Source organism: Zea mays, chromosome 8, assembly GCF_902167145.1.
Source record: "Zea mays cultivar B73 chromosome 8, Zm-B73-REFERENCE-NAM-5.0, whole genome shotgun sequence".
Taxonomy (NCBI): Eukaryota; Viridiplantae; Streptophyta; class Magnoliopsida; order Poales; family Poaceae; genus Zea; species Zea mays.
The window spans coordinates 70184156-70203221 of record NC_050103.1 but is presented as its reverse complement, the minus strand read 5'-3'; the positions used below and the strand labels follow the sequence as shown (position 1 = coordinate 70203221).

General features: G+C 43.9%; 2 protein-coding genes across 4 annotated transcripts; one reads left to right on the top strand and one right to left on the bottom strand.

Moving 5' to 3' along the window:
- The first annotated feature begins 499 nt into the window (after window positions 1–499).
- Window positions 500–3828, top strand: LOC542667 (CMP-KDO synthetase 1). Of its 2 annotated transcripts, XM_035961575.1 has the most exons (9): window positions 500–1371; window positions 1878–1923; window positions 2008–2094; window positions 2189–2313; window positions 2578–2717; window positions 2794–2845; window positions 2950–3060; window positions 3186–3204; window positions 3290–3828. In XM_035961575.1, the coding sequence occupies exons 1-9, from the start codon at window positions 1129–1131 to the stop codon at window positions 3307–3309; spliced, it is 843 nt and encodes a 280-aa protein (XP_035817468.1). In that variant the 5' UTR covers window positions 500–1128; the 3' UTR covers window positions 3310–3828. The 2 variants fall into 2 exon arrangements, with proteins under 2 accessions (XP_035817468.1, NP_001105657.1); NM_001112187.1 differs by lacking the exon at window positions 3186–3204 and having other exon boundaries at window positions 1069–1371; window positions 3290–3764.
- A 2518-nt stretch (window positions 3829–6346) lies between these two features.
- On the bottom strand, window positions 6347–10086 carry LOC100281972 (ubiquitin-conjugating enzyme E2 N). Of its 2 annotated transcripts, NM_001154889.2 has the most exons (8): window positions 9902–10066; window positions 9738–9765; window positions 9505–9591; window positions 8668–8726; window positions 7153–7194; window positions 7004–7077; window positions 6709–6806; window positions 6348–6608 (listed from the first exon to the last, which is right to left on the bottom strand). In NM_001154889.2, exons 1-8 carry the CDS (start codon window positions 9935–9937, stop codon window positions 6571–6573), a joined length of 462 nt encoding a protein of 153 aa, NP_001148361.1. In that variant the 5' UTR covers window positions 9938–10066; the 3' UTR covers window positions 6348–6570. The 2 variants fall into 2 exon arrangements, with proteins under 2 accessions (XP_008654942.1, NP_001148361.1); XM_008656720.4 differs by lacking the exon at window positions 7153–7194 and having other exon boundaries at window positions 6347–6608; window positions 9902–10086.
- Between the last annotated feature and the right edge of the window lie 8980 nt (window positions 10087–19066).

Genomic DNA, 19066 nt, shown 5'->3' with positions numbered 1-19066 from the left:
GATCCTCGGGAAGACGTGCAGTCATACTTTATTCTAGAATGCAATTATTTGTGCGACACCGAAATGTATACTCGTTTGTTAAGGATAATCCAGCCTACGACGACGGCTACAATTGTGTGGATCTTCTAGAGCGTTCACCGTTTTACGTTCTTGACTCCGGCAGCTAGCTGCTGCGTGGATCTGACCTGCACTGTTTTTAGGGACGACGACGCGTTCAAAATAGACGGGCAGGTTTGGCTCGACCAATCGACAAGTCAATGGTATCTTGCTTACCAAAACCTACCCAACTTGGCAACTTGGGTCTTGGGTTGAGTCTCATACATATATGGATGGACTAGCACTAGCCTAAAGATACACTGCTGCACGTCCACGTTTCATCTAGAGCGACACATATTTTTTTTCTTTTTGGTCATAGGCCGGCCTTTTCCAAACCCCGGACGTTGATCTCCCGCCCGAAAGCTGCGGCTGCGAGCGTGCCCACGGAGCCGAAATGTACTGGCTCGGCTCGAAGCTCTGAGCTGCGGATAGGCACGGGGGTGAAGCGAATCTGGAGGTGAGCTGTCACGCTGACTTGGATTCGGGGGTTGGCTGCCGGCTGGTGACGTCCCCTCCCTGCCCTGCCACACAAAAACCTGGTGGTCTGTGCTGCGCGGCGCGGGGGCGTGGGATGTGGCTGGCGACGTCCCGGTGATCCCTTTCGCCGGGCCGGCGTTGCGGGGCGGGGCGGGCCACAGTGCCGCATGCTGCCACCGCCCACCGGGAGCAGGCGAATCCATGCACGAAATTTGGGTTCTGACCCGATCTTTGTGCTCTCAACAATTACAACTTGGCCACCAGACCAGCCCACCATGGCTTACGACTTGTTAACTTTGTGGTGGGTACTGGGTAGTCCAGTCAGCGAAGTTGGCCGACGGTGTACGATGGATGGCCAACATGGGCTACGCCGATTGAGGCCCATCAACACGGGAGTGGGCTACGGCCTGTTTGACGTCGCACCACGGTCCACGACAACCTCGTCGTATTCCGATTCGGTCGGCGCGACTCCTCAACTGAAACTGTGTCATTGTCTGTCAGTGCTCGCCGCGCGGATCTAGGGGGAGGGGGGCCGTGCCCGGCGCGGACGCCGGGATGCCGATCTGCGCGCCGTCGTCCGACTCCTCGGCCTCGGCCTCGTCGGGCTTGGGCGCCCGCGTCTGGGTGCTCCACGGGCTAGCGCTCGGCGCGGCGGCCGCGGCCGCTGCCGTTGCGTACCTGTACCGGCGGCCGACCGGGTTCCGCAGCCGCGCGGTGGGGATCATACCCGCGCGCTTCGCCTCCACGCGCTTCGAGGGCAAGCCGCTCGTTCCCATCCTCGGCAAGCCCATGATCCAGGTCCGTCTCCTTCTTGCTGACTTGGACTCGTCACATCTTTCAGAGAGAGCGAGGTGGGTGGGGGATCGTACCTGCAACTCGCGGTTAGGACTGCGAGGGGAGGTCGAATCCAATTGTGCTGTTTCCGTGTAGACTGAACTGCACAGTAGCTGTTCTGTTGCTTACCGAAATGTTGTGAGCCGTTATGTCATCCAGACTTGATTCCTCACAGTTCAATGAGTGTTCAGCAATAAAAAAAAGTCTGGCTTGAGTTCAATGAATTTCGATTTGATGGGGTTTGGACAAGGAAAATGGTATAGCTGTCGGTCTTGGCCGGTTCTAGTTTCTTGTCTGCGATTAATCCGGCAATGTGTATAATACCTACTGCACCTTGTGCTGACAACTTTAACCTTTTTATACTGAATACAGAACCGATGAAAGTGTATCGTTGCCTTTTCTGATTTGTTTTATATTTTTTACTTCTTGTTTTCGCGTCCAGTTAAAAATTTGTGTATCTCCTCTTACAGAGAACATGGGAAAGAGTTATGCTAGCTTCTTCGTTGGACCATGTTGGTAAGCAAGATGGCTAATAGTAATTATTGATTGGTTTCATTTGTTAATCATGTCCACACTTGTGCCTCACTGCCTCCCCCCCAGTTGTGGCAACGGATGATGAGAGAATTGCAGAATGCTGTCGAGGATTTGGAGCTGATGTTATAATGACATCAGCATCTTGCAAAAACGGTACTCATTTCTGTTGTTTTCATGTTATATTATCTCATGATTATGTGGTAAAACTGTAATGTTTGTGTTTATTGGCATTTGCTTGATAACATAGGATCTGAACGCTGCTGTGAGGCACTAAAGAAGCTTGATAAGCACTATGATATTGTTGTCAATATTCAAGGAGATGAGCCTCTCATTGAACCAGAGATAATAGATGGTGTAGTTATGTCACTGCAGGTGGTTACTTGCACAACACTGTCTTGGTGTTTCTTGTACTTCTATTCACTTAAATCAAATGGTCTTGGCACTTGGAAGTTGGGGGCTATATCTTTTCTTTAAGCGTAATCCGGAAAAATAACGGATTCATCATTCTAATTATGTTGCGTGCTACACATTTAAAATTTACCTTGGCCTTGTACGCCTAAAAACCCTGCACCTTTGCAGATCTATCGATCTCTTTTTATTGACCGAGTTTCTTTGTACTTCAAACGTGGTTTGCAGCGAGCTCCTGATGCAGTCTTCAGCACAGCTGTTACTTCACTGAAACCAGAAGATGCATTCGATACAAACAGGGTGAAGTGTGTTGTGGATAATCTGGGCTACGCAATATACTTTTCAAGAGGGCTGATTCCATTCAATAAGTGAGGCACCAGTAATTATTTAACTCTTTCATTGACCGTATTTTCACATGAAATTTCCTGATCCTGACCATTTCAGATCAGGGAACGCCAATCCAAAATATCCATATCTTCTTCATCTTGGAATCGCGGTATCTTATCAACCTTATGCTTATTTATTTATATTTGCTTCATGGTCCTTTGATTAACTGACTTTCACATGGCTAATTAATTAACCGACTGCACTCTCACGCAGGGCTTTGATTCAAAATTTTTGAAGATATATCCAGAACTTCCACCAACACCATTACAAATGGAAGAGGACCTAGAGCAACTAAAAGTTCTTGAAAATGGCTATAGGATGAAGGTATTTTGGCATGGAACTCTAGAATCTGAGATAGACAGTGCCTGTTTGTCAGTGCTCTGATGCAGTTTGTTCTGTTTATTCATGATGGACTTGTATGAATGCTACTATGTTTTCAATGTGTGCAGCAGCATATCTTTTTGTATGGTGCGTAGCGTGTTACCGGCTTACCGTCTGTGGTTTATATCCTAGGCCACTGAATTTTGTTTCCTTTTGCTTTCTGTAATTGTAGGTGATCAAAGTGGACCATGATGCCCATGGTGTGGATGCACCCGAGGACGTTGAGAAAATCGAAGCACTGATGCGAACGAGAAACATTCAGTAGAAAACGAAGAGAAAGCAAGTGCTTTGCATTGCTATCGGCGTTGGCTTGGTGGGATACTTTTGGTTGTGCTTTCCCGTCTTCTGAATAGCATGATACCAAGTGAAGTTGGTGCATCACTTCTTGAAGTTTTGTGCTTGCTAAAACGTTCAGTGATTGGATATGTCACTTGCATTAGTCCTCAATCAGCAGTTCAGCGCGCAGGTGGATTGTATCTGTACTTCAGTAGTTAGTAGCATTACTTTCAGTCTTCTTTACATTGAAAAACAAATCGTTTCTGGAGATGAAGCAATTGGACAGTGTAAAACAAAAGGCTAAAGACCCATCCATGCCGCGAGGCGTGATTGATATAAGGCCAGACTCATCGGAACTTTCATTAGACTTCCATTTACATGTAATAAGTTTTCATATATACAATGTTGATGATGTATACAATTTTAATGACGTGACGGTGTTTTTTTTTAAAAAGTGAAAATTGGTTTTATGAGTATGAAACTCCCACGGTTACCTTCTTTCTGACTGAGTCATGAAATTAAATATCTATAAAATTATAAAATAAAACTTTTTTTATTAAGAATAGATTTTGCATACATTCTTGGAAACTTAAGTATTGAAACTACTGACTAAAATAAATACAACAACTTCGCATTATCCAATGTCGCATCCACGGTTAATTGGTCATCTACTGTATTAAAGGAAGGCACCATGTTTTCACTTTGTAGAAACCACCATTTTATGATGATCTAGTGTTTGGATTAAATGTTTTCACTTTGTAGAAATCACCATTTTATGATGATATAGTGTTTGGATTAAATAAAAGAGTTTATGTATGGTATGAGCAGATCTAGTGTTAGAGGCTCTTTACCATCTCTATTATATAAAGCACCAGTTTTGAAACATGATTGTTGGGAGGGGGGGCGAAGCCCACCATTTTGAATCATCAATTGAATTTGGCTTGATTGGTTGTTACAACTTCTCGTGAGGTGGCCAAAATGATACAGTATTGTTTTTTGAATCATAATACTTTGATGATTGGGTGACGGAACAAACCAGCCAGATCAAACACTATCTGGAACGAAAACTTAGTGGGCCAAATTATCGGATGTTTTTTTATACTGTACTTTTGTAGTGGATCATTAGCTTGACCCACCGAACGCTGCCCCCCCCCCCCCCCCCCCCCCCCCTACTAGAAGACACTAGACAGTGATGTGTTTCAGTTTCAGTGGTGCTGCGGATCAGCCCCGCCTGGAACTTCTCTCTTGCCTCGGCCCTCCGCCGTCGCCTTCACCGCGCTCCGGCGCCCGTCATCAGCCTCAGCAGCTACGACCACGGCCAGCGCCGGTAGCAGCTCGCGCGGCGGGTCTACGCCGCGGATCATCATGCGCGCCATTGACGTTTCCACGAAAGGCCCCGAGGTTAGGATCACGGCGAGCACGACAAGGCAGGCCAGCAGGTGAACGCGGCGGGGCCTCCTCATCTCCCAGCAGAAGCTGGATGCAGTGACCATGCAGTAGAATTGACAGGTGGCAGCTCGTCTAGCTTGTGGGATCGGGATCGGGCAGCTATGGACTGGGATCGGCGATCGGCGAACTCTGAACTGCCCCTGACGATCACAACGCTCTTTATATAGGGAGCGAGTGGGATGGCGATCGAATGCGTGATCGCGTCCATCGCAACGCATGACCGACTTCGAATCGCCGAGCTTTTTTTTGAACCATCTCAGGGCCGGTCATCAGCGCGCACCGCGCACTGAGTATTCAAAAGACTAACGACTTGGATTACTTTTCTTGAATAGAAATACTATATCCAAAAGTATGTGCCCTAAGGCTATCTCCAGCATATCTATCCTCATAACCATATTCAAACTTCACTCTGCGAACAGTACAGTCTACATTCCAGAACAACTTTTGATAGACTGCTTTAAACGGCCTAAGGACTTTGCCATGGAAAATTAGGCGATCTTTTGTTCACCAAATACCTTGAATAGAAATAACGTACCTAAAAGTATGTGACCCCAATAGCGAATCTAACCAAAAATATTGTTGGATCATTAAGGTCAACTTCTCTATATGATATAATTTTTTTCTAAATTTAACAGTGTTTTATTAAAGGATTTACAAATTTACCCCCTAGATCCGCCCCTACTAATGAGGCAAGTAAACGCAGCTAACACTTGCCGACAACCAATCCATCCTACACATTCATCAGCCCTCCTTTGTTTTTTCGCCGACAAAGCAAAACAATGTTACTTTTAGACCAAAAAACCAGTTAGTTAACTTCCCTTTGCTTTTTCACGGAATGGTGACATGCATGATCGCCAGCCATGCATCGCATTGGATGCTGCCACTTTTAAATGGAGTTTATTATTGAGGTTGATGCGTGTACCGCAGGCATGTCCGGCAAGGGTACGATGTTCTCTGCACTTGTGCAGCCTCAGCACGCCAGATGCATGCACAGTTGACAAAACTAGTCCCAACTACAAGCAGGCAGGCCACCGCGATCAGACTCGCTTATCGGACAGGAACTCTCTTTCGGCATACGGGGCAGGAACTCTCTTTCGGCATACGGTTTATTGTCGTGGCGGCGCACGCACAATGATAAGTACTAAAGTTGTTTAAATGAATGTATTAGAACTAATAGTTAGTTAGCTAAAATTATTAGTAAAATTAGCTAGCTAACAAATAATTATCTAACTATTAACTAATTTACTAAAAATAGCTAATAGCTGAACTATTAGCTAAGTTGTTTGGATGTTTCTACAATTTTAGCAATTTACTATTATCTGCATTCAAACACCCCTAAAACGGGGGAGGGCTAGCTTATGGCAGACATTTTTTTTATGTTACGTGTGTGTGCGCGCGCGCGGGTGGGTGGGGTGGGGGTGCGCGCCGGAGCTTATCTGCTGACTGCTGGTCCAGGCAGCATGAATCTGAATCCTCATAGCCACAACACATGGAACAGGGGGGATAAGCAACTGATGGTCGGATAGGAACGGACAAAGCAACACCTGCTTTGATGTTCATGGGCACTGCAGCGAACGGAGCTACAGCCACAAGTACAAAGCATGATTGGAGCTTTTTGTTTTTTACCCCATTGCAACATTTCACAAATTTGCGCACACCAAGCAAGAGGGGTGTTCAATCGACCCCAAACTATGGAAGTGTTGTTACATCTGGAACAACACTTGGCTGTCATGCCCCACTTGTGTACAGGCGAGTCCACTCCTTCGCTGCAAGACCAAAGGCTGCCCATTATTAGGACATGTGTAATATAAACGTGAAGCAGAATCCACCACTTTGTTCAGTTGTGTTTGCTGCAACTACAAGTACCTGTCTCAACAGCTTCAGCTTCGTTGGATTTCCAGTGTTTCGCAATGTTGTCTGAGAGAGGATCATCTGGGTTTGGGGCGCTCAGAAGTGCCTGAATGCTGAAGACCGAATATTGTCAGGGGGGCAGTATGGTTAGCATACTGATATGCTATAACCGTAGAGGTAGGTAGACACTCGAGAACTACATATGCAAGCCGAAAACTGGATACTGTATTGATACAATGCAGAGTATAGCATCATATATCACCCACCATCAGAACTAGTTTGTCAGAGAAATAATAAAGTAAGCAGTTACCTCAGTAGAACTGTACGTATCTGAAGAGCTGGACTCCATTTGTCCTTAAGAATGTCGAGGCATATCCTACCAAGCTGCAGTTAATTATGATATAAATGAGCCATCACTTTCTTGCAACCAAAAAAGGGGCAAAAGTACCGTTTTCCTACCTTGTCAATATTAGGATGGTAAATTTTTGTGAGAAATCTAACCTGTAACAGCAGCAGTTAAGGTAAAAGTACCATCAGCAAATATTACAGCAAAGTGACAGATAGATCAAATAAACAGAACAGTTGTAAATGAAGTCAGCACTGATCCCCAAACTGGTAAATAAAAACATTCCCGATTTATTAACCATGTCCGTGTGATAACTGCTACCAGTTAAATAAGAATTCAGAAGTACTATCGGACCACTCAAGGACAGAGGACAGACCCAGCGCTCGCGGCTCCCACATGACTACATGAGTGGGGTGGTCCCTGCATTTTTGTAGAGGTTGTGTTGAACCCAGGACCTTTAGCCCAGTGAAAAGGCTTCTCACGACTGCGTCAGGCCTGTACTTCTATCTAACCACTAAAGGAAGGTGTTTAAATTATGTGAAAATAATACAACCTTTGTTCCAAATTATAAATCGTTCTAGCTTTTCTATATACATAGTTTTTTCTATGCACCTAGATATACATTATATCTAGTTACATAATTAAAGTAATATAAAGATAATGTATCTAGAAAAGTCAGGACAACATACAATTTGGAATGGAGCACAAAAGATCTAACAGGAGAACAAATATGTCTTGATATATGTAAGGAATACAAAAGAATTCAGAAGTACTAAAAACCACTCTAGGAATGCTAGGGCTTCTTTTTCAAGGAAAAGCAAGTTCCTAGTACTTCTGTTCATTAGGATTACAATGCAAATTAGTGAGTACAACTTCATAATGACTCTACAAGAAAAAAGAATGGATAAAACTGTAGACATGCATTAGAAGAAACACCACTGACATAAAATTGAAGCAAGCAAATTTTCATTACTAAACAACTGCGCACGAGGTGGATCTTGATCAAACTTCCAGAAGCACCTAAGCTTATAGAGGCATGCTTTAATCTAGTGTTTTTGTTTAGAAGTGTGGATGGTTAGCTTTCGATTTGACAAATTGTCAAACCAGGAGGGGCAATGACTACCTTTGGCCTTCAATCAGACCTGCCTCTGAATATACAGTGAAATTACTCAATATATGAAGACAGGAAGAGACAGCTAGCCTACAGCAAAATGGAAGAGAGGGGGGGGGGGGGTGGTGGCCCTGGGCTTTATTAAGTAACATAACATAAATATGTTCTTGATAGGACTTTGAAGTTAATCAAGCAGAATTAGATATGTCAAATGGTTGTAGTTCGGAAATAGAAGGGCAGGGTGCAGTGGTGAGAGCTATCTCACTGAGGTGGTACCAGGTCAGAGTTCGAAGTAGTGTGTCCGCATTTGCGGGAAAAAGGCTTTGTCTCGGTTTATCCCTTCACTAGACCCTACTCATATGGGAGCCTAAGACATTGGTTCTGCCCAGTTGTAGTTAGGAAATAAACCACAATTCGTATCAATTGAGATAAATGAATGCTAAAGCACATATAACATGGAAACATAAATGTCAATTAATGATTTAATTAACAAATTCATGATTGATCAAAAAATTACTTTTGGGGCAGCCATTGGATATTCCTCAGGCAAGAATAGTTCAAGCTTGAAAACTCCACCTGTTCAACATATAAACAGACTAAACTATATCAGGCGTCCAGGAACAAATGAATAAGCACAAGAAGGTAACACGAAATCATTATATGGGAACTTGTCGCTATTTGCATCCCTAATAACTATCTACACACCTCTTATTTCACCTATTTTGTATTGAACAGAGAAGACGGTGAAGAATCTTTTGCATTATAAGAATATCAATAAATTGAATGATAGCTAGATTTAATGGGATTCTGTCATGGGCAGATTAGTCAATATGCCACCAGTATGAACCTAACAAGAGTCAAAACTTTTGCCCCTAATCATATGTATAAGTGAGTAGGTACTTCTGGTTGGACATACTTCTTTAGATACCCGAAAGCAGACTGATAAAACCAGGTCCACTAAGAGGTGTAGACTCTAGAGTCTTGAACTGGCACTTGGCACAGATGAATGGATATGAATATATGAAGGTTCCTGTTTAGTGCCTTATATCCATACCGATGACGCGATGAACCACTTGTACTCTGCTACTAGACCATGTTGGTAATCCATCTATGCTAATTCACTGTTCATTCATGAATTCTCCATGAAACAACGAGGCGTATGGCTGCATAAGGATAAGAGAACACACTAACAAGTAACAGCAATGATGATTGTCTACAAAACACATCAACACTACAAACGGGGCTCACAATATCGAATGCACATGCAACAGTGTAAACATTACAGCATTAGAAGCTCACAGACTATCCATACAAAAATACGCCAAGTAAAGCCAACCATAAATGAGGGGAACACCTTCATAGGGTGACTGCGCGGGGCCAAGGATCATGACATTGAAGTACCGCATATTCTCCTCCGACGGCGACGCGCTAATCCCCGGTGCTGCACGCGTGAGGAGGAGAAGAAGAAAAGCAAAATCAGACAGCATGCGCATGCTAGAGAACCGAGACCAGCGCAGTAGCAGCAGACTAAGAATTGCACCAAAATGGCAAAATTCCGAGAGAGCTCGCGCGGAACTAGTCAGACACCTGGTTCGCTGAGAAGCCGCTGCGTCTCCTGCACAGATTCAAATCCGAAACAGGTTAACCATCAGCAGATATGAGCAGATAGAGCATCCGATTCTACAGAGCAGAAGAGCAACACAATAGATCTAGCGAGAGCGGAGAGGGTGCGACCAGCTCGCGAGGCGGACCTTGATGATTCGGCGCGGGAGATTGCTGTTGGCCATGGAACCGAACTGGTTGCGCAGGGCTAGAGAGGGCGGGGATTGCCTCAAGCTTCACGCGCCGCTGGGGAGGTGGACGAGACGAGACGACAGACGAAGGTCAAACGAGCCGTCAGGCTATCCGCAGGATTCACCTAAATTTATCTCACTATATCTCACTTTTGTGCCAAATCAGCTAGATTTTACCTATATTTTTTCATGCCCCACAGCAGTTCCCTATATATTCTTTCCCTATACTATACCCCACTACAATTCTAAAATATCATTATCCAACTCTATTCATTATTTATTACCATTTTTATTCTACTATTAAATAATGAGTAGCACTCTGCAAGTGAAGGGTGCTACATCACTCCCCTTGATCTAGCTGACTTCAAACACTCACACTACCATTGTTTCGTGTAGGGGCATTTTAGCGTCGACCGTTGCACCCGTAGAGCGCACATACGCGTGCACAGGGAAAGGGGAGGGGCGGCTCGCGGTTGCCGCTGCGGGTAGTCTCAATCGGTCGGTTGAATGGGGCACTAGAGGGTGTCCACTAGCGTCATCTATATTCTAGTCTATAGGTCTGTTTGGTTCGGCTTTTTTCTCAGGAGATTTTCTGAAAAGCGGGCTATGAGGAGAATCTGTCTGTTAATGGTTTGGATTCATAGGGTAAGGATGAGGGGTATGTTAACAACCGGAAGACTTACAATTACAATGACGGGTACATCTGGCAAAAAACGACATTCTGCAATGAATCCAGGTGGGGATCCCCTCCCCTCGTTGACAGTGAAAAAACAATCGGGAGCAAAACATCGTGGATGCTACTGATCTTCTTTCCAAGACAAGCATGGCATGAACATGATTTTCATGAAGTGCGCAAGGGTTTTAACTTGTTTTTGCAACTAGAACCATTTCTTCGTTTTCCGCAACGAACATGCCTAATACACTACTTTAGGTCCAAAACTCATGTTTTGGGGTGGTTTCGCGCAATTTCGTTGCCGCACGTCACCCATTTCGAAAACAAGTGTCGGGGTGCATACAAAGCACGAGTTTTTCCCACTGGAACCATTTCTTCGTTTTTCCCAACGAACATGCCCAATCCACTACTTTAGATCCAAAACTCATGTTTGGGGTGGTTTCGCGCAATTTCGTTGCCGCACGTCACCCATTTCAAAAATGGGTGTCGGGGTGCATACAAAGCACGAGTTTTTGCCACCGGAACCATTTTTTCGTTTTTCGCAACGAACATGCCCAATCCACTACTTTAGGTCAAAAACTCATGTTTGGGGTGGTTTCTCGCAATTTCGTTGCCTCACGTCACCCATTCCAAAACGGGTGTCGGGGTGCATACAAAGCACGAGTTTTTGCCACCGGAACCATTTCTTCATTTTTCACAACGAACATGCCCAATCCACCACTTTAGGTCCAAAACTCATGTATTCTCTCTTCATCCTAGTATATGGGAAATAGTGGAAAACGAGATGCATTTTGATAGTAGTGATAATCTAGTTTTTATTAATGAGCAAATAAAAAAAATGCCTAAGCTACTATTGTTTTGTTAGCATCTATATGTAGGGATGAATACAATAAAGTCAGCGGCTTGGACAATGCCATTCAAATATGGGATACCCTCAAAATATCTCACGAGGGTAATGATGCCACCATGATTACCAAGATAGAACCGATGGAAGGTGAGCTTGGGAGATTCGCCATGAAAAGAGGACAGGAGCCAACTGAAACGTACACCAGGTTCAAAACCCTGGTGAACAAGATCCGGAGTTACGGGAGTACAAGATGGACGGACCATAACATCGTTCGACTCATGCTAAGGTCATTTCCCGTCATTGATCCTTATCTTGTAAACCTTATTCGTGAGAATCCTAGTGTGACACCCCAGTGTCACCTAGGGTTTTTCTCAAGTGCTAACCCAAGAACCATCATTTTATGTGAACCAAATTGAGCATGAGCATCAAATTGACTTAAGAATAAAGGATCCACTAAGTTTATACTTAAAAGCATCATGTTCAAAACAAATGAGTTTTTCAAAAGGGCAAAATGTTGAAACCCTAATTGAGCTCTATAAGCAAAATTGAAGAGAAAAAGCAAAAGAGTATGAAAAATATAGAATCATGGCTTAGGCCAAATATAAACATTGAAGTATATTTAATAAGCAACAATAAAGATTAAGGAAGCTTGGCCAAAATAATTTAAATAAAACCCCAAGCAAGCTTCTCAAGTGGGGACTCAATAGGGAATTCTGAAATTCAGAATTCTGAATTTCAGACCTTGAGCCAAAGACCAAGCGTGTTCACCTTGATCCCTAGCTCGAATCCTAATGACCCCATTGACAAAAACGTGTATAACTAACCCCTCTGTCACATGCCAGAAGATGGCATTGGGACGTGAGCCCTAGACACGACAAAACCCTGGATTTGCCTCGGGTTTGAGCAGAGAGACAAACCGGATTTCCGGGCTCCAAATCTCTGAAACCAGTAGGCAAAATCCTATGACCCCCACACAAGATCGGTAGCTTGTAGGGAGGAGAAGAGGTTTTGTTCACTGATGTAATACTCAAAATTGTATACAAGGAATATATAGTGATTTCCTTATTTGATGTGCCTCATTTGCATCATCAAAAGAGCATACGTAGAATCAAGAATGATTAAATTAAACCAATGATACTAAAATGAAAGAAAGTGCATCTTGTTGGAGTTTTGTTTGTGCATTTAATACAATAGTAATAAAATGAATGAAAATATAATATTGATAATGAGGTGGAGGATTAAAGGAAATGAGAAGAAAAGGAGAGTATATAATACAAAGAGAAACTATATTTTCAGAGTTGATACCTCTTAATTTTACAATATAATTACGAATAAATTTAGCACATGTTTGAATTCAAATTCGAATTCAAATTGAACTAGGAAATATAGAAAAGATGATAGAGAATAAAATAGAAAAGAATAAAGGACTTCATGGGCTGACTGACCACCATTTCAGCCCACCAAAACTTCCCACGCGCGCTGGCCCAATTAACACCGCAGCCACACTTCCACCTGCTGACAACCAGGCCCCACCAGCCAACCTCCCATCGTGCGCGCACAACAATAGTTTTTGGCGCCGATGCCCCGACCCCACCTGGCATTCTCACACGCGCGCGGGTCTGACTCAGTCTCGCTGCGCTCGGGGGCCCACCGGTCACCCTCCTTAGTCGCGCACCCGGGGCAACGGCGCTCGCGAACTCCGCGGCGAGCACCCCGCCACACACTCGTCAACGCCGTCGCGGGCGGAACTACCTCCGCAGATTCCGGCGTCGGCCATTGAAACACCTCGGCCACCATCCACGCCCTATTTAATGCCTAGAGCCTGTGCGCCACCGCTGTACGCCATTGACGCGGTGACTCGCCTCGGCAAACCCCCCACCGCGCCACTGGCTCGTGCCGTCTCGCCATCAACCAGGTTTACCGAAGCGCGAGAAAGCTGTCCGTGCCTCACCGAGGTGCGGAAGACCAGGGAATTCCCCCATTCGCGTGCTCCGTCATCGCGGAGTCATCAGGCATCGCGGGCCGACCCTTTGCCTCGACCATTGCCGGTAAGATCTCCTTCCCCAGTTTCGCCTGTGCCCAATCGAGATGTAGCGAGACCAATTAGAGAATAGGGGCGGGTATTGCGATTTCGGTCAGCTCCGGCGGGGTTCAACAGCCGCGCCGCCGTCCTTGGCTGTGCACCGCCGGTGCCGACCTCTGTTTTGACCGCGGGAGTGAGAGAATTGAGGAGGAAAGTCCTGGGCCGTGCGATCTACGTTGGAGGGTTGCGATTAGATGTGTTATACCGATTCGGAGCATTAAATCCTGACCGTAGGTTGTCGATCCATCGGTTCCCTGGGAGATCTGCTTTCCATCGTCGATCTGGGGATCGACGGTCTCGGTTCAAGCACGGTAGTCATCCTAGTGGGTTAATCGGGACCCTAGATTTCCAATCGGGCGGACCAGAGACACCCGTACCCCTTCGCGGCGTGGGTTTTGCAAATGAACCCTTATAGTTTTGGAGATTACAACCCACAGTCCACCTAGTGTGTCATCTGTGTCTTAGGATCTTTTGCGCCAGAGCCCCTATGCTTACCAGAAATTGAGGCGCAATCCAGAGAAGGGAAAATTAGAATAAATGAATTAGTAAATGCATATTTAATACAAAAGCAATTCCTAGAACTTATTTAATTCATAGAAAATTCATTTGTACTCCAAATTGAGCCATTCCAATTTCTAAAATTTTGTAATAAGATTCTCTATCATTTAGTGTCTCTGTTTTGACTTGAAAACAGTAAGAAAATTAATTTATCATTTAATCCTATCTCAAGCACATTAAACCTTAGGAAATTCATAATTTGAAATCTATAACTCCAAATTTAATGATTCCAGTTCCTATGATCTCATTTTAATGTATAGATTTTTATTGTGTATCTTATTCACATGTTTGGTGCAATGTTAATTTTTGCTATACTATGTATGTATTGTGTTGATGTGAGTAGACGAGCAATCCACTGTGGATTCTGAAGTACAACAAGTAGAAGTAGCTGAGCAGGAGCTCATTGAAGGCAAGTTGTGCCCTTGATCACTTCTTTTTACCCAGTCATGTTCTGATTAATCATAATGATCTGCATAGGTTAATTTTGATGGGACCCAACAGGTTACCCACTAAACTTTTTGGGTAGTACCTGCTATTGCTTTTTGTGGTTTTGGGTATGAAGATTACACTATTCATGATTATACTTTTGTTATCAGTTGTTATTTATTGTTCATGTTAAGATCATTATGTTAATTGGAACATGGAGAACCACCCGGGAAAACAGTGCTACCACAAGGGTTTATGGACGCCCTTGGCTGATTAATTAGGAAAGCTAGTGGATGACTACCTTACCCGAAAGGGGCAAGGGCAGTAGGGGAGTGGTCAGTGTAGGAAGGCCCTTGGGATGATTTTGATGCGATGGCGGTCATGCGAGGGATTCCTGCATTGGAGCTTCCTATAAACTGTAGCGGGTTTTCTGAAGCTAGTGGAACTTTGTAAAGGCCTCGTAGTGTTACCCTACCTTGCCTCCTCGGTAGAGGTGTATGGGATTGGCCGTCTCTTGGCAGATGGGTAACATGACTTGTGGGTAAAGATGCGCAACCTCTGCAGAGTGTAAAACTGGTATACTAGCCGTGCTCACGGTCATGAGCAGCTTGGACACTCACATGATTAAATTATGGAACTTAAACTCAATTTGTCATATGCATTGCATCGCAGGTGAGGTTGTTACTTTTGTTCTACTACTTAATTGGGTTGGTATTTACTTATACTTAGTAATTGCTAATAAATTTTTGACAAACTCTAAAAGCAATGCTCAGCTCTAACCATCCTCTTTGGTAAGCCTTACACTTCACGTGAGCTCCCACCTTTGGCGAGTTCATGCACATTATTCCCCACAACTTGTTGAGCGATGAATGTATGTGAGCTCACTCTTGCTGTCTCACACCCCCCCCCCACAGGTCAAGAACAGGTACCGCAGGATGAGGCGCATGGAGGATGCTGCGATGTGTTCATGAGAGGTCTAGGCCGTCGTCTCTCAATCAACTTTGGGTTGCTGGACCGTTGTCTCCTTATAATGTAATTATTTATTTATTTATTTTGTATAGAACTCCTGTTATTTAGTAAAGATGTGACATTCGATCCTGTGCCATGATTCATCATATGTGTGAGACTTGGTACCAGCACACCTGGTGATTATGTTCGCGCTCGGGTCTTGGTGCCCCGAAATCCGGGTGTGACAGAAGTGGTATCAGAGGAATGTTGACTGTAGGATGAAACCTAGATAGAAATGGACAAAACCCTTACTTACTTACCTTTGCTACTCTGATTCTTTCTAAACTTTTCTTAATCTTTTATTATCTAATTCCGCTTTACTCTGATTATTCTTACCTTTTCCTTCTAAAGACAAATGTGGATTTCACACTTTGAAATCCTGTGCCTAAAGTGACTTTTAGGAATAGGAGACCCATTCTTAGGAACAAAAACAAAACTATTTTTTTATGGGTATCTATACATTTGAGTGTTTTGTCTGATTTGGATCTTTGATTGAGTGTGATGGGTTGTGGAGTAATGTCCACAATTACATCTGCATATACATATAGGGAAAGAAAAAATGCTTATAAAAATAACTAGATAAACTAGGTTATCCCTCATTAAAATATCTAGCCTAATAATATCCATCTCATCTTAAAAGATTCTATCCTACACTCATAGATCCATCTTATCTTAAAAGATACTCTATTACCTTAGTAGACTCATCTTATCTTGAAAAGATTTTATCTCATCCTAATAGATCTAACTGACCTCAAAAGATTCTACCTTATCCTTATGGATTCATCTTGCCCTAATTAGAATATTTATCCCACTCTAGAATAACAACCATGAGATAATCTAAAATTTATTTAGATCTTATCTAGTCTAAAATAGTCATATCAATTTATTCTAGATCTGATCTAATGTGATATGTTAATCTAACCTAACAAAGTCTAACCTTAAGTTGAGCTAATCTAATGTAAGTTACTTAAACAAGTTAGTTAATACTGGTAACATAGATTAGATCATATTCCTATAAATGGGTGCTAAACCTAAATTGGTGTCTTAGACCAACTCATTTGTGGAACCACCACAACCTAGCCTATGTTATAGGTTGCCCAACCAATTTATCCCAAAAGCAAAGTAAACCTTGTTGGGCCTACCCATCCCAACCACCGACAACTATCTTAACCATATGTCCTTAACACGGATGGCAACTCTAAGGGTGAAGGCCAAGGAAGATCAACCTCGTCAAGGAAGGCGAGAAGTCAAACTCAACCTTCAGATGCATTACCACCCAACAAGGAGTTCTTTCTCACCGTGAACTTTCTTACCCCAAGCTATTCTTGCCCTAACATATACATTTCTTATATTCTACATAATATGTGGCTCGATACCTATGCTCTGCAAATCACCACTATTGACTATAAAAAAAATTTGTGACCCTGAATTTTGAACCAATTATAGACTAAAAGCCGAGTTACAAACCAATCCTTGTGTATTCCTTTTCTTACAAATCTCGAGGACGAGATTAGTTTTAAGGGGGTAGGATTTTTAATTCTCAAAATTGTATACAAGGAATATATAGTGATTTCCTTATTTGATGTGCCTCATTTGCATCATGAAAAGAGCATACGTAGAATAAAAAATGATTAAATTAAACCAATGATACTAAAATAAAAGAAAGTGCATCTTGTTGGAGTTTTGTTTGTGCATTTAATACAATAGTAATAAAATGAATGAAAATATAATATTGATAATAAGGTGGAGGATTAAAGGAAATGAGAAGAAAAGGAGAGTATATAATACAAAGAGAAACTATATTTTCAGAGTGGATACCTCTTAATTTTACAATATAATTACAAATAAATTTAGCACATGTTTGAATTCAAATTCGAATCAAATTGAACTAGGAAAAAGAGAAAATAGGATAGGGAATAAAATAGAAAAGAATAAAGGACTTCATGGGCTGACTGACCACCATTTCAACCCACCAAAACTTCCCACGCGCGCTGGCCCAATTAACACCGCAGCCACACTTCCACCTGCTGACAACCGGGCCCCACCAGCCAACCTGCCATCGTGCGCGCACAACAATAGTTTTTGGCGCCGACGCGTCGACCCCACCTGGCATTCTCACACGCGCGTGGGTCTGACTCAGTCTCGCTGCGTTCGGGGGCCCACCGGTCACCCTCCTTAGTCGCGCACCCGGGGCAACGGCACTCGCGAACTCCGCGGCGAGCACCCCGCCACGCACTCGTCAACGTCGTCGCGGGCGGAACTACCTCCGCGGATTCCGGCGTCGGCCATTGAAACACCTCGGCCACCATCCACGCCCTATTTAATGCCTGGAGCCTGTGCGCCGCCGCTGTACGCCATTGCCGCGGTTACTCGCCTCGACAAACCCCCCACCGCGCCACTGGCTCGTGCCGTCTCGCCGTCAACCAGGTTTACCGGAGCGTGAGAAAGCTGTTTGTGCCTCACCGAGGTGCGGAAGACCAGGGAATTCCCCCATCCGCGTGCTCCGTCATCGCGGAGTCATCGGGCATCGCGGGCCGACCCTTCGCCTCGACCATTGCCGGTAAGATCTCCTTCCCCAGTTTCGCCTGTGCCCAATCGAGATGTAGCGAGTCCAATTAGAGAATAGGGGTGGGTATCGCGATTTCGGTCAGCTCCGGCGGGGTTCAACAGCCGCGCTGCCGTCCTTGGCTGTGCACCGCCGGCGTCGACCTCTGTTTTGACCGCAGGAGTGAGAGAATTGAGGAGGAAAGTCCTGGGCCATGCGATCTACGTTGGAGGGTTGCGATTAGATGTGTTATACCGATTCGGAGCATTAAATCCCGACCGTAGGTTGTCGATCCATCGGTTCCCTGGGAGATCTGCTTTCCATCGTCGATCTGGGGATCGGCGGTCTCGGTTCAAGCACGGTAGTCATCCTAGTGGGTTAATCGGGACCCTAGATTTCCAATCGGGCGGACCAGAGACACCCGTACCCCTTCGCGGCGCGGGTTTTGCAAATGAACCCTTATAGTTTTGAAGATTACAACCCGCAGTCCACCTAGTGTGTCATCTGTGTCTTAGGATCTTTTGCGCCAGAGCCCCTATGCTTACCAGAAATTGAGGCGCAATCCAGAGAAGGGAAAATTAGAATAAATGAATTAGTAAATGCATTTTTAATACAAAAACAATTCCTAGAACTTATTTAATTCATAGAAAATTCATTTGTACTCCAAATTGAGCCATTCCAATTTCTAAAATTTTGTAATAAGATTCTCTATCATTTAGTGTCTCTGTTTTGACTTGAAAACAGTAAGAAAATTAATTTATCATTTAATCCTATCTCAAGCACATTAAACCTTAGGAAATTCATAATTTGAAATCTATAACTCCAAATTTAATGATTCCAGTTCCTATGATCTCATTTTAATGTATAGATTTTTATTGTGTATCTTATTCACATGTTTGGTGCAATTTTAATTTTTGCTATACTATGTATGTATTGTGTTGATGCGAGTAGACGAGCAAGCCACTGTGGATTCTGAAGTACAA